The sequence below is a fragment of the Dermacentor silvarum genome, chromosome 1, assembly GCF_013339745.2.
Source record: "Dermacentor silvarum isolate Dsil-2018 chromosome 1, BIME_Dsil_1.4, whole genome shotgun sequence".
In the NCBI taxonomy this organism is placed as follows: Eukaryota; Metazoa; Arthropoda; class Arachnida; order Ixodida; family Ixodidae; genus Dermacentor; species Dermacentor silvarum.
The window spans coordinates 50,986,561-51,010,319 of record NC_051154.1 but is presented as its reverse complement, the minus strand read 5'-3'; the positions used below and the strand labels follow the sequence as shown (position 1 = coordinate 51,010,319).

At 44.5% G+C, this 23,759-nt stretch overlaps 1 protein-coding gene across 1 annotated transcript in view; it reads right to left on the bottom strand.

Annotated features, from left to right (window-relative positions):
* Positions 1-573: 573 nt before the first annotated feature.
* Positions 574-23,759, bottom strand: part of LOC119462754 (histone-lysine N-methyltransferase EZH2) — a 42,009-nt gene continuing 18,823 nt past the window's right edge. The window contains exons 6-10 of the mRNA XM_049661079.1: positions 7,670-7,842; positions 7,515-7,610; positions 5,852-5,933; positions 5,615-5,780; positions 574-706 (exon numbers count right to left, since the gene is read on the bottom strand). Of these exons, the coding sequence (XP_049517036.1) occupies positions 646-706; positions 5,615-5,780; positions 5,852-5,933; positions 7,515-7,610; positions 7,670-7,842 (578 nt within the window). The 3' untranslated portion in view covers positions 574-645. The remainder of the gene's footprint in view (positions 707-5,614; positions 5,781-5,851; positions 5,934-7,514; positions 7,611-7,669; positions 7,843-23,759) is intronic.

The following is a 23,759-nucleotide window of genomic DNA, read 5'->3' as shown; positions in this document are numbered from 1 at the left end:
CTGGCTTCGTCGAGCACTCAATCGTGCATGCTAAATCTGCACCTCACGGCATCGAAAGGCCCCCGGGGCTCTCCTCGACCACCATGAAATTGAAAGTAATTTCGCTCAGTATTCTAGGCGTTGTAGTAGCAGCGGACTCGAGATGTTTTCCTTGATTCGGACTGCCAGAATATCCTGACATATTCGTGGTCCCTTTCGTGTCCCAAAGTTGGTCGGCGACTGCATTCACTCTACTGCTATTTTGCACGGACTACGATAGCCTGCAGGAGACGACATCGTTCACTCTTACCATTAAGTAGCTTGTTGCCAAGCTTGTCTACATGGCATTTCTTGGCAGTCGCATTATAACTGCTATTTGTCTAGCGCGGCACATTCTAAGTGGCATGTGTTCGCATTGAGTATAAGGAGGGTAAATGGGAGTCAGAGAAGGCTGTGTTATATTTCGTACTGCAGTATGGGCAGTTACGGTATAAATGGTCTAAAGTTCGCCTTCCTAAACGAAGGGAATAACTTCTACATACTCTACTGTCTGAATGCAGCACGCCAAACAGCAGAGAAGTGAATTTATTGGATGAAATTCAATTATGTAGCCCACAGCGTGTAGCACACAAGAGATGCAAGGATCAACCAAACCCGCAGTGAAAATCACAAGAATTCCAGTTCTCTCTCAATGCCAACAAACTTGAGCTGTTCAGTAGGCCCATATCTGTTAAAAAAAAAAGAGAGAGAAAAAAAAACACCAAGATGATTGTTTTGAGACTCTATTTCTAGTAAATGTTTTTTAACAGGAACACAATTTCAGCAACAGATGTATAGACGAACAACATACACAATCAGCACTGACCCATGAGTTGGTAACAGCCATTAAAGGAGCACTGACCGAAATTTGTCTTGTTTGTAGCCTATGTGAGCGATTTTGTGCACAACAGCGTTGAGCGATGGCATCGAGTGATGGAGCGGGCTGTCGTGCGACTAAATTGGTCGTTCTTGTCACTCGATCGCTTGGTACTGGAAATCTAGAATTTCTCGCTCTTTGCCCAGAAGAGCGAGAAATTGATTTCACTAAGGCGTTTGATACAATTAACCATCGTATTCTTTTAAGTAAACTTGAATCTTATGGCATTTCTGGGCCGCCTTTACAATTAATTCGCAACTACCTAATAGACCGACCATATATAGTAGAAGTTAATGGTGTCTTCTCCTCATCAAAAATTGTAAATACGGGCGTGCCTCAGGGGTCAATACTTGGGCCACTTTTATTTCTCATATTCATTAATGACTTGCCAGAAATATTAACACATGCACACTGCCTTCTTTATGCCGATGACACCACTATTTTCCCATCTGATAAAAATTTACTCGCATTGCAGGATAAACTTAACGCTGACCTAGCGAATGTTCATTAATGGTGTGTAAAAAACAAGCTATCCATTAACCCATCTAAGACAACACTTATGGTATTCCATTCTTCAAGAACTTATCACATTGACTCTATTGTAGTGTCTCTAAATAATAATGTACTTAGAAGATCCGCGTCTACTAAATTTCTTGGTGTAGTTCTAGATGAGAACCTAAAGTTCCAGTGCCATATTCAATCACTTATTCAAAAAATCTCATTTGGTATTCACATCATCATAAAAACGCGCTCTTTTTTCAGCAAACCACTCTCATGTCTTTATATTACGCATACATACACAGTCATCTCTCATACTGCCTGTCATCCTGGGGTAATACATATGCCATACATCTTCATCAGCTAGAAGTTTTGCAAAAGCAGGCATTACGACTAATTGCATTCCAATCGCATACATCTCCCTCTGCTCCCATATTCCGTTCCCTAAATGTTTTACCTTTACGCATGTTATTTAATCACAAGCTGTCACTGCTTATGTTTCGTCTTATAAATACCGAGCTTAATATTCCAGGTTTTACTCACTCTAGCCTAATAAATTATAACAACACAAGATTTTCAGCACAACTCAATCTTCTTCTTCCAAAAGCACGAACTAATTATGTGAATTTTACCGTCGCGTTTTTAGGCATTTCTGTTTGGAATTCAATACCATCTGATATGAAGTCATCCAGATTATTATCATTCAAGCGTAGAACGAAGGAGCATTTCATGAACACTTTATTTGACACATAATATAGTTTAACGAACGTAGAAATAATTAGATGTTGTTCTGGTTTACTCATATGCAATGTACTGTCCAAATTACCAAGTCACTGAATTTTGCCTATAAATTGATACTTCTCGTTGTTAGTTTTACGTGCCATTTATCCTCGTTTGAATTTCTGCGAGTTATCTTTAATGATTTATGCAATTTTTTCTTTCTTTTTAACTGTGATTATACTTGTGATGTTTTTAAAAGATTTTTTTCTCTCTTACCGTTCATTTCCGATGATAGAGAAATTGTATATATATGACATGACTCGCTGTTTGCCACGATCCTACTAACCCCTTTTCATGTCTTGTTAGGAGGTTCCCCCCGACAGTTGTTACTTCGGGACCTCCGAATGTGTACTTACACCCACCCTGTATTTGATTTTGTCGTCAAATAAATATTGATTGATTGAAAAGTGCTATGAAAGACTAGCCAATAGTGCGAAGCCGGAACAGGAAGTACATCAGTGCTGTAGGAATGGTTGTCACACGGAAGAAGCAAAGGACCAAATTTTGATACGTGCAAAGAAAAAAAAAAAACCTACTGCAAGACCTTCAGAATTAATTTAAAGGGGCCCAGAACCACTTTTTATCGAAGTGAAGAAAGACATTTGAAGTGAAAATAGGCTATTTCAGAATCACTTTGCCGCAAAAAGTACTTCAATGCGCTCAGCAGAAGCGGAGTTATTGGCAATCAACATGGCCTCCGTTGTGCTCCCCTTTCTCCTCCAAAGCCTTGCACTGCGAAGGCTACGGCGGAGACGTCACCGTGACGTCCGAGACATCACCGTGGCGCGCGGTTGAAATTTCCGATTTGGTGTCTACGCCGCGCTAAACGTAAGCCAAACGAGGCTGTCTTCAGAGAGCCGCAGTGCACTTAGCCACTGGACTCGTGGCTGCACCTCGCAGCGACCGCGGTGTAGCCGACCGAAGTGACCAATAGCAGCCGCGTATTGGAGTGTGCTTTATTACGAAATAAAGCACACAGAAAAGAGCGAGGATCATGGTGTTTTTGAAACAAGAGCGTTCGAGAAAAAGGTTCGCGCTCCGCTTGCGAGCTCCACGGACTGCGTACGACAGCAGAGCTTGGCTGAGATGTTCACAACAGCGTATGCTACCCACGGACTATGTTATTTCCAAGCCCGAGGGGTGGTTCAGGGCCCCTTTAAGTTGCTGTGTACAGCAAAACAAATCAACTTAAATTATTAGACCATGGATCATGCCAGTTACAGTGCTCATTTGCTGCCCTCATACTGGCAACATACTGGCAACACGTCTCTCGCGTGGGCTCGACTTGTAGGCAATGCGTGGACGTGAGGGCCATCTCCGTTGCGTCGCTTGTCGCCAATGTACGCTAAAATCACTTACCTGGAGCTTACATGTTGACCCAGTAATTACACTCTGGAGCCCGAGTTCCTCAAGAGTGCAACAAATAATTAATTATGTTACCTTTTAAAGCAACCAGTTAAAAAACTTGCCAAGCGCAACACAGCTCCAGATGCGAAAAAAGCATGTCAGCAAGACCACCTGATGTGGCAGTCTTACAGTATACTAATATCAATTCTCTGGTAATCTAAAGACATGCAACAATAAATGATTATAAAATGCGATGCTACACATGCATTCTCGAAGGCAAGGCAAGAACAGCAGCCGCAAGCTTGGAACTAATCTCGACGCTGTGGCATTGCAAGAACAACCTTAGTTTCTCACAAATACCGTAGGCACTCGAATCGCCACACATGAATGAAAAGCAAGTGGCTATGTACAGCTCAGAAACTTTTAACTAGGTGCATCAGGCTTAGTCTGCGAAAACTCCCAGAAAATCATAACAGATCCTTTTGATGTGATGAACTCTCTAAATTTGTCCTAGGGTCTTAAACATCCACTTATCCTAGATAGTCAGTCCTCCTGCATTTCTAGTTATGAACAAGAAAGGCACATGTGAGCACGTGAAACATGAGTAGCCGTGTTATCTGCTAGCACAGCATTTTGGCAATTTCACCACCAGCAGCGCTATTCAAAATGGTGCTAGTTGCAGCATACAATGGCTGCCCAGTGCCAACACCTGAGCAAACAGCATCCATAATGTCATGGCAAGCTTGTATGGAAGTTCAGGGTGGAAAAACAACCAGCCTTTTGTGTTTGCATCTTTTCTGGTTTACTAAGCTTCTCATGGTAGGGGTGGTCCTTTTGCAAGTGCAGAAATATGATTTAATAATACAGCTTAATAAGTGTTTTTTTTGTGTGTTTTTTTAGTGTCCCTAAATAACAGACCGCAGCCAAACAAGGCATGTGAGTAACACAAGGGTTGCTTCCAACTTGTCCACAGCCAAAAACTAAATTTTAGTCATTATTAAATTCTGGGGTTTTACATGTTAAAACCACGATATGATTATGAGGTATGCCATAGTGGGGGACTCCAGGTTAATTTTGACCACCTGGGGTTCTTTAAAGTGCACGCAATGCACGGTACAAGGGTGTTTTTGCATTTCGCCCCCTCGAAATGCGGCCACCGTGGCCGTGATTCGATCCCGCAACCTCGGGCTTAGCAGCACAACACCAAAGTCACCACGGCGAGTGATTTCAGTCATAGCAGGTGTTAACTCTGTATATGTAAGCCCATTTTACTCATCATTTCTGGGCAACACAAGAAAATGCCATTCGACACTCCTTACAAATGTAGGGTGTCTTACTTTCTGCAACTAGTTTCTACTTTTCAATGATTTCCGAGTTTTTGTTTAATGACACTGTTTAACCCAAACTTCAACGAATTCAGAATTTTGCCACAAAAGTCAATATATATGTGAATATTACGCAATTCCACAAGGTGCTGTATGCATGCACACCAACTGCGCATGAAATTTGAACGTTTAAAGTACCAGTAATATCTAGGAGCATGCTTAGCATTTGAAATGAAACTGCAACACCTTGTCTGCATTAATACTAAAATCAGGAATTTTGGCTCTAATAATGCTGCCATAACGGTGATTGTTGAAAATATGGCAAAAAAGGACGAGCTTCTAATGCTGATCTTCAGCCTCACTACGAGTTTGGTCAAGAGCATGTGACATGTCCCAGAGAAAGAGATATCACCTTATTTTAAATGACAACGTTTAAAATGCAGAATTTGCAAGAATGGCTGTGGATTTAAAATACACACACACTGAAAAAGATAACTGCTAAAGCATTGTTCTTGAGGTGCTTGAGGACATGTTCAGCTATTAATGTAGAACAGACTTCGCACTGCAACCACACCCCCATGAAAGAGGACAATAAGAAACAACAATCATGCTGTTCCAAACTGGTAGCATAGCAGCCCTGGATCATCGGCACAGACTTTTTTTATACCTTCACTGTCAACTGAAACTTCCATGCAATTAAAGCACGTGAAACTTGGTAATTTACTAGTCATACCCTTCAAGCACACAAGGAACTACGAAAGATGCTTACCTGTAGTCAAAAAACAACTCTTCGCCAGACTGAATGTGCCGTTTTGCAAAAATGCCAATACGGTGGTCTCCATTCACCATCATCACTTTGGCATAGCAGTTCGGGTTAATGGAATGGTTGGCAAACCGAATCTTATTGCCTTTACGAGTGGCATCCACAACAAAATCTACAAGAAGAAACCATCACCGCAGCTGTCAACATCCATGTAAAGGCAAATAAAGTCAAACTTGCCCTTACCATTGTTCAGGTTGAAGAGAAAGCTGCACATGTACTTGTCATACACTTTTCCTCTACGATCAGCTTCATCTTGTGAAATGATCTAGGATTAAAGTTACAAGCCAAATTAGGTGTAGTATAGACTGCAAGCAAAAAGCATGCCTGAAAAAAAAAACAGCACATCCATTGCTTTCACTGGCTACACCACATTCTGCTTGGACAAGTATGTACGGGGTGTTTCACGTAACTTGAACCAAGGATTTTAAAAAAGTGGTTAACCACAGCTGGGTGAAACTGACAACATATGGTTTGCCACCATGTGGCACTCCTCAAAATATTTTTTGTATTATGCTTTATTAGTCAAATAACGGAGATAAATTATTAAAAATGTTTAATATTCACTTCAGGGCCAACTGCATTTTGTTACGTTGCAGAGGGGGTTCACAAACAAACGATCCATTTTTTGTGGCGACGTACATACTGTGTGGTAATCTTTTTCGGCATTTAAAGAAAGCCAACAAAATATGAAATACAACCATGTGACTGCGCTCATGTGCTATCATATTGCAGTGCTGTCAGCTGTGCTTCGAGCGAAAGAACCGTGCGCGCGAACCGTGGCGAAGTGAGCGGTCGCAGCTACAGGCATTGGCTTCACAGTGTGTCAGCATCTTTGACGGTGGCACACGGAGAGGAAGCGCCGTCGTCCCTGATAAGCAATAGGCTCGAAGCACGGTTGAGAGCGCTGCAATATGATAGTGCATGAGCGCAGTCATGTGGTTTTAGTTCATATTTCACAGGCTTTCTTTAAACGCTGAAAAAAATCACCACGCAGCATGTACATTGCCACAAAGAATTGGATTGGTTGTTTCTGAATCCCCTCTACAACGTAATGAAATGCACTTGGCCCTAAAGTGAATATTAAACATTTTGCACATTGATCTTGGTTAATGAACTAATTAAGCAGAATATAAAAAATATAAGGAGCGCCACATGACAGTAAACCGTATGTCGTTGGTTTCATTCAGCTGCAGCTAACCATATTTTTTAAATCCTTCGTTCAAGTTAGTGCAACACCCTGTATAACATGCTGTATTCAATTTGTATGACCTGAAGATATTATGATCAACTCATTGTGCTAATTAGTGCAGAATTAGCATTACTGCAGAAACAACACAGCACTCTACGAACAGAGCATTCATGTGTAGATTTAAGGAAGGCAATTCAATCAGAAGGCCAGACAGTATGCTAATACTCCTTAGTGTACTGTCATAAGCTTGTGTTATTGACTTAACAGCCAGAGCTCTACCAAACAACAGTGTTAACCTTACATAAATATCACCTAATATGTCCAATGTATTTGCTTTCATCAGTGTCCTTTTGGTTTGTCCCACACTACTAATGTCTGAGCCTTACCACTCACAGATGAACATGTTTATGTTCCTTTTTCTTATGTTTTTTTTACAATGCCATGCAATCAGAAGTTTGCATGATTGCCTAATGGGGTACTTTTGAGATGATCAACCATAAAAGTAACAAATAGTTTTTTTTCATAAAACTAAAAAATGCAACATAATTTTGTAGCAGCAAACATTTTAGCATAGCACCATGCATTTCTGTTACATCAATCAGCTTCTCCAGTGGATTAACTATTAATTAAGGGTTAACAACCAGCAATGATACTTACCTCTCCACAGTACTCAGATATGAATTCATTTTTTTGAGCTGTCTCCTTCAAGAATATCCCCCAGCCAGCAACATCGGATGGTGCCAGCAACAGGTGCTGAAAATTTGTAACTTGTTCTCAAATCAGCATCTTGAAAAGTGGTGATTATAGCTTACCTTTCTCAGGCCCCTCTGTACACTCACATTTTTGCAGGAAATGTTTTGGACATCAAACTGATCTGTATGGAGAGAAAATTGTGGCACCACATACATAATCAAGTAATGATACTTAACAATACCCAAATAAATTCCACTAAAATATCCTGATGGCTGCAGTGAGGTGAGGCATGCTTATACAAATACACATTTGCACGGAAAGAACAAGGGCAGAGACGTTAGGACACCTTGTGCTGCATGTCCTGCATCCTGCTATTAAAGGGACACTAAAGAGCAACACTAAATCAGTTCAGATTGATGAAGAATTCTTTCGAGATCCTATTTTCACTTTCCTTGTGGAAGAACACTGATCACAAGTTCTTATAATTGAAGTATAAAAGCCAATCACAAGCAAGGTGGTGCTGATATTTGTTACAGCATGTGCTGACATTGCTGCAGGGAATCTTTTGCCTGGTCTGGTTTCATTACACTGCCTTAGCTAGCAAGCATTGCCAGAAATGGGGGTGGACAAGGAGAAACCTGCTTGCAAAGTACTCGCCAAATGGCTCTTTCCTAGAGCAAAGTCTCTCCCGAGTCCACACAGGAGGAGAAAGGCATTAGAGATGGAATGCCATTGCCGCATGGCAAAAAAAAAAAAAAAAAAAAAAAAAAAAAAAAAAAAAAAAAAAAACCAATTGCACTGAATGCCAGCACAGTCAATAAAAACATAACTGTATCAATGAATTACAAGGAAGTTATTCACTCATGGCTTGCAGTAATTCACGCCAACACTGAGCAAGACACAAGCTATCTCTGCTCTGCATTTTACACAGAAATTTCAGATCTGCACCCCGAGGTAATAGTGGATTAGTAACCTATATGACACAGTCTACAGCTTACAATAGAAAGTCTAGCAAGCTGGTAGGGATCTATGCTACTGAAATCAAACACATTAAACCGCGTGGAGCACAACATATTGTAGTCCATATACAGTGATAAAAAATTGTTGCGATTGACGAAAATCGATTTCAGTGAAAATAAATGTATATTCTGTGACGGTAAGCTCTATATGTTTATCTTATTTGTGATTGCCGGAGTCGGAGGCCTTGCTACTTTAAAAAAATAAACTCAGGTACACATTAGATTTGCATGTACATTTATTTTGTACTAGGAATCCATAAAAACTAGGTGCACATTTGATTTGGCGGCCCATTAGAATTGAGTAAATACTGCCAAATGAAGCAGTGGTGTATTCTGATGTCTTTATGCCTCTTTAATTTGGACCACAGGATAATTAAATGAATTGTTGGCCCTGTCAAGCTAGAATTAACAGAAGCTTACCGTATCAGTATTTATTTTGGTCAGATTTATTATTAGCAGAGAAAATGAAAGCCAAATTGCCTTTTTTTAATTTCAGACATTAACCATCATGTTGATAACTCGAGTTGTCACAGCTTTCATATATTTCAGCCATGTTGTGAACAAAGAGCCCATCAAAGTGGTGAGCTTGATTCTTTGCTATTTTTTATGCAATGGAATTCTTTTCACAAATAAAAATTTATGAGGCTATACGGATGCTACCAAAACCTATGACGTCAAAAGAACTTTGTGGAGGAATTTCAAGGTGGTGACAGTAGCAATCTCCATCCTTTGTGCCTATCAATACCTCTAATCAAAAAAGCACTGATGTCGGTATAAATCCAAAAGTGTATTTTAAAAAACTAGCCTAGCGCACTTTCTTTAGTGCACTTGCATAAGTTGCCAAGAAAATGTTTTAGTATAATATGATTCTACGGACCATGCGGGTGAATGACTTCAAATCGCAGGTCCTTGCAGCATTGACATCAACTCTACTTGTTCTGTGGCTCTTAGGCTCCCCGTAATTTTACGCAGAAACAATTGACATCATTGATAGGCATGATAACGTTTGCACAGCTGCTCGCCTGCTTATTTCTGGCTCCTTGCTTCCTATGTGTGTTATCAGGAATAGACATTAGCATGTGTTTGTCTGAACACAGAATGTGTGTTGGTGCATGGTACAGTTAAACCTCGATTTAATGAACCTCGATTTAACGAAATTCACAATGTAACAAACTATTTTTATTTCCCCATCTTAGTTCTACTGAATTAACGAAAACTCGATATAACGAAGTTTTTCGCTACAACTTTGTTATATCGAGGTTTTACTGTACAATTCTATTCCTTAAAACAAAGGCGTGGCACTGCAGATACCATAGCATTCAACTGGCTTCACCGCATGGGACACCAACAACGACTGTGGGTCAAGTTCGCTCACGATAGCGGACATAAAAAATGCTTGCCAAAGAGATGCAGCCGCACACTCATTTCCTTTTTTTGGTGGCTTGTAATCAGAAAGCAGTATGGGCTGCTTTTCCCAGTACCCCATGGTGAGAGGACACTGTAAACCCCCTTGGCATGAGCATAATGTCATACATACCCTGACTCTATCGGGACAAGTAAATACAGTTTAACCATGTTAGGACGAATTCATATCCTGTACAAAAATGCTTTCGCTATATCCAATATTTGTTATAAGCACACAGACTATGTACAGTAAAAGGTCGATAATTCGAATTGGGTTAATTCTAAATTTCGGCTAATTCAAAGTATTTGAGCAGTCCAGTCATTTTCAATGCAAATTCTACCAGATAATTTGAAAAGCCCGCACGGCTCTATCCGGATAATTCGTAGTTTCCGGCTGGCAGCTACGTGAGACTACTAGGTTAGGGCGCTCCATACAGTCGCCGACCGATATTCCGGACCTCGCGGGGACCGAAAAATAGCCTGAAATACTCGTTGGGCCGGAAAAAATAAATTTATTATGCTGCTTAGTGCGGCTTAAAGAAAATCTCTAATAATGCCCTGTCTCATACTAGCTTGGAGGGGATTAGACTTGCTTGGATTTGCGCAAGACTGACATCGTCTCCATGTACAGTCGACACATGCGTCACCGCGTTGGCGATCTCCGCGAACATGAAAATCGACGAAACGAGCTTCGCACGACTTATATGGCTTTCACGAAGGCACAGGAGGTGGCGCCGATCACCGAGACACCTGCTCAATGTACACACCATGTTCAAAATAGCAACCGAAACTTAGAAAAAAAAAAAAAAAAACAGATCTCACAGTAAATAATTATGACGATAATGCTGACCGCAAAAAGAAAGAAAATTGAAAAAGTGCCGTCCTTTGGAGAGTTTGGTTGGCCAAGGAATAGCTGGCATGGCCTCCGAGATTGGAGGCTGGCGAGCGCTCTCTATTGATAGCGTGCGCCTCCCAATCTTGAAGGCTAAACAGCGGGCCAGTGGAAGCCAAGCCAGTGAGAAATCCAACCTGGCGGCCTCCATGATTGGGTAGCATGGCTCGGAACCAGCGATTTAGTCCAGAAAATCGAACTTTGGGGCCTGAATTCACCCGAAAAATCAGTTGTGGGAATGCATTAGCTCAATGGGAACCCTGACGGTGCATTTTTGAAGTCCGCAATATCCAGCAAGTCCGAATTTTTGGAGTCAAGCACCCGCCCGTCCGCTTTAGCAGTGGTTATCGATTCCGTGAACATCGTCCGCAACTTTGTTCAGTGCAGCGCGGGGTGATTTTTATTTGCTCCGTGTTGTGAGCCAGTTGGAGAACATAGCACTTGGGGCGGCAAACTACCGCGCCAAGCAATCAAACATCAGTGATTAAATCAAGTAATCTTTCTCGGACATGGAAAATAAAGGCAATTTCTTTTTGCGGGAAGTTCTTGTTTGTTTGTTTTTTCTTAATTTCGGTTAATTCGAAAATCCACTTAATTAGAAGAATTTTCGTGGTCCAGTGGCCTTCGAATTATCAAGGTTTTACTGTAGATGGATCCAAGCACTCTATCTGGATCTCGAACATCATTTGTAAGTACACTTTCAATTTTTGCCTGATTTGTGTTGTAAAATATTTTTTTTTTGCTTAATTAACGATGCTTCAGGAAAGAATTAATAGGTTTCTCATAGGACGCAATGAGAAAACATGTTCTGCAGAATGAACGTCTCGCAGAACCAACCTGCCTACAGAACAAATTAGGTCTGTTCTGCGAGGAACAACTGTAGTTTCCTCCGCTTCTTGTGACTAGATAGAAAGTACTTGGAAACAATTGGTAACTCACAAGGGAGGGAATCATTTTTCAATGTCCATGCAGCAACGCTCAATATCAACGACTTGATGACTTGTTTGAATGTTTTCAATATGTTTCCTTGAAAATGTATGTTGCATGGATTGTACAATTTCCGTAGCAGTTTGTCTGCTCGGGGAACATAGTTCTTTCCAAGTTTGCATGCCACTGCAGATCAGATGGCAGAGAGAACATGCCTCTCTGGGTTAATCCTACTTTCTGCTACAGTTTAATACGGGACACATCAGCATATTGTTAAGCACTACAGCATTTCATTGAATAGTGCAGCAGTGCTATGCATGACCGAAGAATAATACGCAAGTCGAGGCTGTCCGCTGGTTGCTCACACCATAAAACAGACAATATGGTTTATGCACTCGTCCGTTAGATTTGTGTGTACCACACTCTCGGAGTCAATCATGCGCACACGATGATTAAAATAACAAGCACAGTGAAAAAGAAAATGCCGCCACTGAAAGCAAATGTATCACAAAGATGCACAGACTGGCGTGGAGCAGAACATCATTCGCACAGTTGAAACTCTGATTGCAGAGCCCTCACAGTAATGAAGAGCACCACATGCTTGTCTCGCAAGGAGGAGTTTTGAAACCGAAAAAGTATCTATCTCTAAACGATGGGCTGTACTCTCCAGCAAACCCGCATTCATGCCACCAACACTCACGGGCATCACCTGCCGCTGATGGGGAAGCGTAGCTTGCCTGAAACGGAGTTCTGGAGAAGGACCCATGCGTGGTGAGGCCACCTATTGCGAATCACGTCGCCGCACAGGTGCCGTAACTGGTGAACTGGCGTTGCACTGTAGCCATGCATTCACCGTAACCGGTTGGCTATGCACTTATGTACTTTTTGATGGTCACGGTGGTTTTGTTCGCAACAAGCATGTTCATCTTAAGTGAAGCTGTCATAAGTGGCCCTACTGTATTACCTCAAAAAGTTTTGAAAAAGACCAAATAATAATGAAGATATAATGAGCATAAACTCTCCTGATTCCTCCTCAAGGATTAGTCAAGGGCGGCAGAAAATTACCATATTTACTCGAATGTAACGCAACCACGACTGTGTAACGCAAGGGTCGACTTTCCAGTCAAGCGAAAAAAAAATAAAAATAAAATAAAACCGCGAATGTAACGCGAGATGAAAGGAAGAAGAAATGTTACCTTTATTCAAGAAATCATAGCTTGGAAACAAGTTCTCTTGGGCAATCCCTTTCAGAGATTGTTTCACTTTCGCGAAATTTCCAGTGACTCGGCACCGAATGCCTCCCGTCCCCAACAAGTGTTTTTGGCGCTGTGCCAAGCTTGCGATCAGTGCCAAAAGTGTTGTCAGCCTCTTGGCACTGATCTTGGCTTGTGCCGGCACCGAACTTAGAGGGGTTTGGTGCCGGCACGAGCCAAGCCTCGCGAAAGCGAAACTATCTCCGAAAGTGATAGCCCAAGTGACATTATAATCGAGCTTGTTTGAGATTAAGTACCTCTTAAGAGGCCACAAAACTTTTGATTTGGCGACGCTACCAGGCCACTACGAGGTCCACAGAGTTCGTTCGACCGGCCTCAGATTTAAAGAGGGCCCTCTGATTGGTCTTGCCATTCGCGAAGCATTGACTCGTTGGCGTAAAGCTGCCGAGCCACGGCGGAGTTTCCCACTCTCTCGGCCATCAAAGTTGCTCGTCTCTCGAAGTGGGTGTGATACTGTATGCGCTATGTCGCCATAACGTCACGAATAAATGGAGTCAAAGTGCGAAAGGCCACAGGGTACTGCAACACCGTAACCATAAAACCAGTCACAAGCACAGTGAAAATGGCGTTGATTCCAACAAAAACAACAAGATGCTCATTTGACGAATCACCCGACGTTTGTACACAGGTGCGAGTAAAAGCGGGTGCGAAAGAGAAAATCTGGGGGCTTGTGCTCCTTGAATATCTGACTTTGCCTAGGTACTACGAAGAAGCTTCTTTGCTCAATTTGTATGCGTTTGTCCCTAGGCATTGTGGAGTGAGGTCCCGTGCGCGAGTTTGTTTACACTCTGACGCTGGCTGCCTGCGCGGTGAACCAGGAGAAGCAGTGGGTAATGACACCCCATTTGGTGATTGCTGGGTTGCTCTGTGTAAAGGTACCTCGGACGTACGCAAATCCCAGAAGCTAAACGTACGTCGGACAGACTTTCTCATGCCTTACAGTGCTCTATTTTCGACACGCATGGCAGCTGCACGGCCACCATTATCCATCATGTTGACTCTCTGATTGGCTGTCGAGAGGTCACTTGTTTTGAGAGTTGTGCCGGGTAGCGGAAGTTTTGCAAAATGCAATTTTGAATTTTCATGAAGATGACGAAGCGTGACGTGGAGCTTGCAATTTTATTGACTAATACTTTTTTCATGTCAATGGCAGCTATATTGGGGTTTAGTGCTTTAAAAAGAAAGGGACTGTAGCATTCAGAAGCCCGTGCAATGCACCTCAAATTTCGCAAATATGGGGTGTGGCGGTCCTAAATAGCTGCCATGTCAGCTTGCTGATTGGCTGAAGGAATATCCCGTGAGGAGCGTCACAGGAAGGTCTGTTTCGTAAATGTCAATTTGACGTTGCATGAAGTTGCACTGGGCCGCCATTACAGAGAATTTGTGGTGCGACGAGCCGTGCAAATTATGTTAATGAGCGGCCATGTGCAATGACGGACGAGGGGCATGTGTATCACCGCATTTTCCCCGCCGTTTGGGGCACTCTAGAGGGAACTCTCGCACTGCGATCGTTCAGCCACCATGGGAATAATGGGAAGTACATGGATTTGTCAGATTTTCATTCTTGTGGATTCGGACACTCCTGTGGCTTTGTTTATTATACTCTTTATCTACCTTAACTGTCCAAAATTTCAGAGCAAGTGCAGAATACAAGTGCAGAATACTCTGCGAACACAAACGATTGCTACTAATTTACAATTTAATTAATTTTACAAGTGCAGAATACTCTGCGCACACACACAATTGCAGCGATTCAGCCTGTCGAGGTGGCCAAATCGAAACGTGCCAAGTGTCTCATTGCGCTGACTTAATAAAGCAAACAGTTTCCTTCTCAGTAAAAATAAAGCAGCTAGTTAAAAGCGTTCTATTATTCCATCAAAATCGCGCTTCTCGCTTCCGCCATCTGCATGCGTACAAGGTGTCTGCGTCAATAGCTAGGATGCTAGTTAGTTAATTCAGGTTTAATGGCGCAAAAGCGACAAAGGCCATGCTGCGCCAGGCACAAGGTATTAAGAAATGAGATGTGAATGTAGCGAGAATTGCGTTACCTTATATTCTATGTAATAAACCGGCTTCAACTAAAAACTTGAACAAGTCAGTGAATGGCACTAGCGGATCATCTCCCAATAGTAAGGCGGGGGTGTAAAGGTATGTGTAAGTTATACAGATTCTGCAGAATTTTCCGTCTGTGTGTTTCTATATGTGGACATGTCATAACAATGTGTATTACTGTGAGAGGTTCATGACACGTATCGCAGGTTGGCGGATCTTCTTTTCTAAGTAAGAAGTTGTGCGTCAGATGTGTGTGCCCTATTCGAAGTCGACATAGGATCACCTCGTAGAACCGTTGCTGGTGACTGCACGATTTCCACTCGCCAAGCAGGGGTTTGATTATGTGTAACTTGTTATTAATGCAGGAGTCCCATTCTTGTTGCCATTTTGATGTCAGGGCTTTGCGAATTGCTCGTATACTGTCTTTGTATGGAAGTTTTGTGTGTGTTAGGTCTTTGTGCGCTGCCATGGCCGCGCATCTATCTGCTGATTCGTTCCCTGGTATCCCAACATGGCTAGGGACCCAGCAGAATCGTATGGTTCGTCCGTATTGTTATTAAGCACCATGTTTAAGATATCGCCGAGCAGCGGTTCACAGTCGGATTTTAAATTTAAAGCTCCGAGTGCACTCAACGAATCGGTGTAAATGACAGCACTCTTCTGTTTGTCGGTGATAACTTTGTTTACTGCCGTCCATATAGCCATAACTTCGGCGGTAAAGACTGAAGCAGAATTATGTATTCGGATGCTATTTTCCCAATTTTCCGTTACGGTTCCCACACCCACGTATTCTTGTGTTTTAGAACGTCTGTGTAAAATTCTGTGTGATCTTTATATTTTTCTTGAATAGTGCGGAACTCTTGCATTATGTGTTCGTGTGGGGTGTCAATTCACTATAGAAGGTTACAATCAAGTTTGAAATGCTTCGTTTATAAAGTAAACTTTTATGTCACACGTTGTCAAAGGCGTTTGAAAAATCTAATAAACAATTGGCAATCAAAGAATGGTCACACATTTGGTGTAGTTTGTAAGTAAATGTTAATAATGGTGCTTAAGTTTATTTTTAACAAAAGTTTAATGATACTTCTCTCGAAACCAGTGCTATCGGCAGAATTTGTTCTTAAGGCTAGATATCCTTTGCAAACTCTCCGTAGGCAATTCCTGGAACTCAATTTATTGAGTTCGTGAACGCTCAGTTCTGGTGAGAAGACCATTTCCAGTTTAGCATGTTCCATAAAAACTGGCCAGTCAGCAAGCTGCAGTTTCCACCGGCGTGGCTTAATGCCTAGGGTTGGTGGTGATGGTAAGATTTTTATGATTGCGGGCAAGTGATCACTACCATATGGCGTGTCGAGGGCTTCCCATTTAAGATCGCTAAAAAGAGATGGTGAACAAAAAGCTAAATCTAAACAACTAAAAGTGCGTGAAGTAGGTGAAAAATACGTTGATGCACCCGAGTTTAAGAGGCAGATATCATTTGACAGGATAAAATCTTCGATGAGCTGCCCTCTTGGGTCAGTTTTGCCACTGCCCCAAAGAGTACAATGAGCATTAAAATCTCCAACTAAAACAAAAGGCTCCGGCAGCTGGTCTGTTAAATTTTCTAAATCTTTACTAGTAAATAGGTATGGGGTGGAAGATATAGTGAACAAATGGTGATGGTTTATGAGACAGAACGGTGACCGCTACAGCCTCGAGAGATGTATTTAATTGGACATTTCGTGTAGGAGTGCCGCCCTGCACTACTATGGCGACTCCTCCTGACAGACGGCTGGAGTGTTCGCAGTCCTTGCATACGACAGTAAAACCTTTCAAGAATTGTGTATTTTTTGGGCCTAAGTTCGTTTCTTGAAGGCAGAGTGCAACTGGCGATAGCTTATTTATAATGTCTTTGATGTCACCTAGATTATGAATCAGGCCTCTACAGTTCCAATGGATGATGAAAGCCATTGTAAGACAAATAAAAATGTTTACTTATGTGCGTGTGAGCTAAAAAGTGATAGGTGACATGTAATAGAAAGATCACTACTCTAATCAAGGGCGGTAGCCGTTCAGGTTACCTGTCCCTTTTTCGGCGCAGTTACAAGAAGTCTGTCCTTCTTGCTGCGCTCCAGGGAGCGCGGATCTTTTGGCGTCAATGACGCCGGGGTTTTTGGGTCGACCTCCATCGCCTTCTCCGAGGCGCTGGTACGATCGAGAGCCAGGCGCCGAAACGCGTGTCTCGGGCCGTGGAGTTCGGTTCAACTTTGGGCCCTGCGACACTGCGGTCTGCCGGCCCGTATTCGATGATGATGGAGCAGCACTGGCTGCTACCACCAAGGGGGCGGATGGAGTCTCTGCAGGAGTGCCGCGCGCGGACCTTGTAGACTCCTGAAACCGGTGTGGCGCTGCCCCCTGCCGCGCCGCACTGGCATAGCTAAGTTGAGGTAAGTGTCCCAACCTTTTCCTCGCTTCATAGAATGAAATTTTTTCTTTTACGGTGATTGCAATTATTTCTTTTTCTTTTTTCCAGCAAGGGCAACTCCGTGAGTAGGCTGGATGGTCTCCCTTACAATTGGCACAATGTGCAGGAGCATTGCAGTTGTCAGAAGGATGGTCGTTGGCACTACACTTCGCGCATGTTTCTTTTCCTCTGCATGATTGTGATGCATGTCCAAACCTCTGGCACTTGAAGCACCGCCTTGGGTTCGGTATGTACGGTCGGACGTTGATTCTTAGGTATCCTGCTTCGAGTGATGTGGGCACAGTACTAGTTCCAAATGTTAGTATCACATGTTTTGTGGGGATTTGTTGGTCGTTTCGTCTGAGTGTAATCCTTTGTACCTTAATTACGTTTTGATCTTGGAACCCTTCGAGGAGCTCTTCGTCACTAAGGTTTAGGAAATCTTCTTCTGATATTACTCCCTGCTTGTGTTGAGCGAGCGATGTGGAGAGATTGTGACGTTAATGTCACCGACACTGGTGAGTTGGGCGAGCTTTTCAACTTGGTCTTTCTTTTTCAGTTCGAGGAGGAGGTCTCCGCTAGCCATCTTTGTGGCTTTTGTAGTCAGGTCCAATCGTGTTTACGAGGCATTTCGATACAAGAAGGGTGAGAGTTTTCTTACGCTTGTGTTGCCTTCACTATGAAGGACATGGTACTTAGGGAAGGTGTCTAGGTCGGTTCGGAGGGTAAATTGGAAAATTGCATCGGTGCGACTCTTTTCAGAGGCCGATCTGAAAGTCGGGGGAACGCTTCTGCCATAACATGGTTTCAAAGTTCGGCGGCGGTGGTAGCCACCCACCACCGAGCCCAACAAGGGACGCTACAGGTTACGCGAAACCTGCGACGCCAGCTATGCACCGCCACTATAACCTAATGTACATACCCAAGACTGGATACATTAAACACGGTTAACCCTTGCCGCCCGGAAATTTGGAAGTGAGAAGAAGTGAGTAGGAGACAGGACAGATGGAAAAGTGAGAGAAAAGACAAAGATTGAAGAGGGGGACGGAAAAGGCGACTGCCGATTTCCTCCAGGAGGGTCAGTCTGGAGGTGCCGTCTATGTGAAGCAGAGGCCGAAGAGGTGTGTTGCCTCCGCTGGGGGGCCTTAAAGGTCCAATCACCCGGCATTGACTCAACCCCCAGGATCCCCCTTTCCCCAGACACGGCTAAGCCGCGCAACGGCTACACGCGGGAGGGTCCAACCCTCATGTGCTCGGTGTCCGTGGTGTCGCAACACACCAAACGCCTGCTGACGCAGACGCCCCTGCGGGGAGCTAGGATGCGTGTCCCCGGAAAACGGAATGAGTAATGGTATACTGGCGCCAACGCGCTTGTTTTTTTAATTTGACACAACTTACGCGACCTACCAATAGCGATGAGTGACATTCTAGGCCGCATTATTGCTATCTCGTGAAAAGCAAGTGACTCAGCCCGACTCATCTGCTGAGAAGCGGCTGAATATCACCGATAGCATTGCATGTGCCACAGGCATCCACTTGTGCGACGCAAGCGCTGGCGCTGCATCTCTTCTTTACTGTGTGACTTACTCGCATCTGCGCAAGGAAACTTCAAGGGCGCCATGCGTACATTTATTCTTATAAATTAAAAAGCCGATGTTGTCAAAACCTCTGATGATTCATTAATCTTGATTTCAATACAAACGCAGCAGTGAAAGTGCAAAATGTCGCAGAAGGTTTGTAATGTTCAAGCAATATTATTTCAAGTGAAACATGTTTTTAAATGATCGCCCAAACACAAATGCCAACACCAACCGAGAGCGATGCAAATGCTACAAGCATGTGTTATGAACATAAGATTTCATGGCCCCAAACGACGAGGAAAATACGGCGATACACATGCCTCTCGTCTGCATTGTATATGGCCGCTCATTAGCATATTTGAGCGGCTTGTGGCACCACAAATTATGGCGGAACATCTCTGCAATAGCGGCCCAGTGCAACTTAATGCAACGTATAAATGACATTTACGAAACGGCCCTGTAAACCTCCTCACAAGATATTCCTCAGCCAATCAGCAAGCTGACATGGCGGCTATCTAGAACCGCCACCACCCCCATATTTGCAAAACTTCAGGTGCATTGTACGGGCTTCTGAACGCTACAGTCCCTTTCTTTGTAAAGCGCTAAAATTGCAATATAGCTGCCATGGACATGAAAAAAGTATTAGTTGATAAAATTTACAGCTCCACGTCACATTTCGTTATCTTGATGAAAACGCAAAATTGCATTTTGAAAAACTTTGCTTCCCGGCACAAATTTCAAAACACGTGACCTCTTGACAGCCAATCAGAGAGTCAATATGATGGACAATGGCGGCCGTGTAGCCGCCATGCGTGTTGAGAAAAAAAATTAAAATTAAATTATGGGGTTTTATGTGCCAAAACCACGATCTGATTATGAGGCACGCCGTAGTGGGAGACTCCGGAAATTTCGACCACCTGGGGTTCTTTAACGTGCACCTAAATCTAAGTACGCGGGTGTTTTCGCATTTCGCCCTTATCGAAATGCGGCTGCCGTGGCCGGGATTCGATACCGCGATGCGTGTTTAGAATAGAGCCCCTTGTACAAAAACGTGTTTATGGATTGGATTGAGATGTACAGGTTGCCAACATAACGATAAAAATAGCAAGATTTAGAATATTTGTTTTAAACGGTCAATTTTGCCATATTCCAATGTAACACGAGGGTCGAGTTCAAGCAACGAAAGTCGTGAAAAAAAACTCACATTACAATAGAGTAAATGCGGTATGTGCGTGACGAGATTCGGAAATTTGGAAACACAGGATGCAGTCAGCTGATGAAAAACAGGGTTAATTGGAGATCGCTTACAGAAACGCTCATTCTCTAAAGAAAATAAATAGGTTGATGATGATGGCAACCACTCGGAAGGAGACCAGAGAAAACACTGAATCAGCCCAGCCAGTTACAAGATGACAATCATTGATGGCTGAAGACAATGCCACTACCATAGCATTTCCACAAATAATGAATTGTAATATCAAACTTTTTTTTCAAAAACAACAGACATTAAAGGGACACTAAAGGCAAATATAATGGTGTTTTTCACTGGTCGATCTGGAGTGGCCGCCGAAATCCTGGAGCGAGTGCTCACAATTCACCAACCCTAATCTGCCAGTGGAGAGCGAAAATGCTCTGCGCTGGATCGTACCGGAAGTCTGCGCACACACGTCACAAAAATCGACTTCTGCTCTGCATGTTTTCATGGCCACCAAGATCGCCGTCCCCCATCGAGTGGAAGTGACGTGTGCTTCTCGTCCTATTTCCGCCCGAATCCGCGCCTCGACAGCGGAGCAAGTGAGAGCGATCCGGCGCGGAGCGAGTTGATCCGGAACGACCAGTGGAAAGTGCGAACCCGCTCCAGATCGACCAGTGAAATTCGGATTCGCAGCCATGGAGCAAAAAATCCTGCTCCAGATCGACCAGTGAAAAATGCCATAAGTCAAGCTAAAGTGATCGTGCTCGAGAATCTCTAAGGCGTCAATATTATCACGAACAGAGTCTTAGTAATCAAGCAATTGAAGTAAATGCAGGAAACGATTATAAACTCCCCGGGACATTCAAGTAGTACTTGCTCGATGACGAAGGCGCTCCTCATTTAAATTCTGTGACTCAACCACTCGTTATAACATGTGGGGATGCGCGACTCTCACGCGTCTCCTGTGGTCTGGCATCACCGCCGTGGCTGGGCGCCGGAGGCGGTCGTAGTGGTTGCGGCACATTGCGAGAGATGGCGCGAGTGTCGCGATGCTAATGACACCGAACGGCGGGGTGACTTGGGAGAAAAGGTCGAAGGCACTCTCTGTTGTGTTGGGATCAGTGAGTGACGCGGACGTCCCGCGCGTGCTGCCGATCCACGCTTCGCGAGACGTCTCGCGTGGCTCGGAACGGGGCACCAGTATGGACGAACACGGATCGTTTGAATGCGCTACGTTCGCGTGACCGTACACGTGAACGACCTAGGCGATGGTGTCACAGCATGGGGCGAAACATATTCGCTCGCTATCGGGTCGCGGTGAGTCGGACTTCTTGATTTGTCGTGCGCCCATGTGAATGTTCAATTGGTTGTAATTCGGCTAGTGTGCATTGGTGTATGAAAGGCGCCAATAAATGCCCTTTTGGATTGTTTGCACTACTGTGCTGTCGTTCCTTTGTCCAAGAGCACATGTGAGACCCCACATCTGGCTGCCCAACGTGGACCTCTTGGGGCACGGACGATAATTTTACCAGTTTTGCTCGGTTCGAGATCAACCTTTGCTTGAACCGAAGCATTAGTCCTAGGTGGATTTTGATCGCTAGTGTCGGCGGCATGCTTTCTTGAGCGAGGCAACGGTTGCTGTAGCGTGTTTGAACTTTTTCAAATGCTAAGCCTTATGCGTGAGTGTTTTGAAGTACACTCGTCGGTACGAGAGCCACGTGGTCTGCATCCTGGGAGAGCGAGGCCTAGTGCTCGCGGAGCATGGCAAGCCTGAAGCGAGTGAGTACGGAAGCCTCGTGGGTGGTCCAAATTTCTTATGTACAATAGCTTCTTCTATCTCTTGACTTCGGAAGTCACGGCTCAGGGAGGCCGGGTGGCCCGCGGGCCACGGGTGCGCTACAGGCTGACTGTATAGCGGCATGGCACCGGGCGCTCCGACACCGTCTGGGATGGTGGGCGCCGTCAACTCGGATGCTGTGTGCACCGAGCGGGGTAGGACCACCTCCAGAGCTAACGTCTCCTCGCGGCTGCCTGTTGTGCCCATTTTGGGTGTTGTGTTTTTTTTTTTTTGGATGCCGGTTGTTCTCAAAGTAGCGACGCATTAGGACTAAGGCTTTACAAGCCACCTGTCGCACGTGGAGGGACACAACCTGGTGGACCAATGTGTTGAGGTGTCGCACCTTGCTTCCCTCATTTTAGTTAGCCTCGCACGAATTGAAATTACTCGTTCCATTCAAGAAAGCGAGCTTTGTTCACGTGAACTCAGCATTTGAAATGCCGCCCGAAATTTTGCTAACCGAATTGAACATCGTACCACGTGGGCGATGCGCATGCCGAATTCCTCTCAATTGCACTACTTTAGTGTCTGTCGATGCGCTGAGTGTACGCAGCGTGAGCAGAGTCACCCTGGTTTGCTGTCACCTGCACATCGTCAACGCTGCTGCCCGGACTACAATTGAGCTACCCCAGGTGATGCAGAAGCCTGTGGCCAGTTCGGTGCAGCGATTTCGGCTGGCCGCCTGTGTCCGGCTCGCTACCCTCGGGGGCTGGGAAAAGGGCCGGCAGTCACCAACGACCTACAGCGGCTCTCGCCGGTAGGGCGCGTCGCTCGTGCCGACTTCTGTGTCGCCGTTTCCGGAGTCCTGTGCTGGAGTCGTGCCATCGAATCTGCAGAGCTGGTGCTGTGACCAACGGACGCCAGTGGTGAACCCCAGAGACAATGTCGGCTCGCATGCTTGTGGATAACGTGTGGACATTTCCTCGGCGACGCGCGCGTTGATAGACCTTGTGACATGTTTCGCCGGAGTATGTGTAGTGATTTAAGGCTGGGGGGATGTGGGGATGCGCGACTCTCACGCGTCTCCTGTGGTCCCGGCTTCACGCGTGGCTGGGCGCCGGAGGCGGTCCGTAGTGGTTGCGGCACGTTGCGAGAGATGGCGCGAGGTCACGATGCTAACGCCACCGAACGGCGGGGTGACTTGGGAGAAAAAGGTCGAAGGCGCTCTCTGTTTGGGTTGGGATCGGTGAGCGACGCGGACGTCCGCGCGGCGCCGATCAACGCTTCGAGAGACGTCTCACGTGGCTCGGAGTGGGGCACCAGTATGGACGAACACGGATCGTTCGAACGCGCTACCGTTCGCGTGACCGTACACGTGAACGACTATGCGATGGTGTCAAGCATGGGGCGAACATATTCGCTCGCTATCGGGTCGCGGTGAGCTTCCTTGATTCGTCGCGCGCTCATGTGAATGTTCAATTGGTTGTAATTTGGCTAGTGTGCATTGGTGTATGAAAGGTGCAAAATGCCCTTTTGATTGTTTGCACTACTGTGTTGTCGTTCCTTTGTCCCAAGAGCACTGTGAGACCCCACAAACATCATCATTTATTGCATTATAAGATGAAAGAATATGCTTCTTGTTCAGT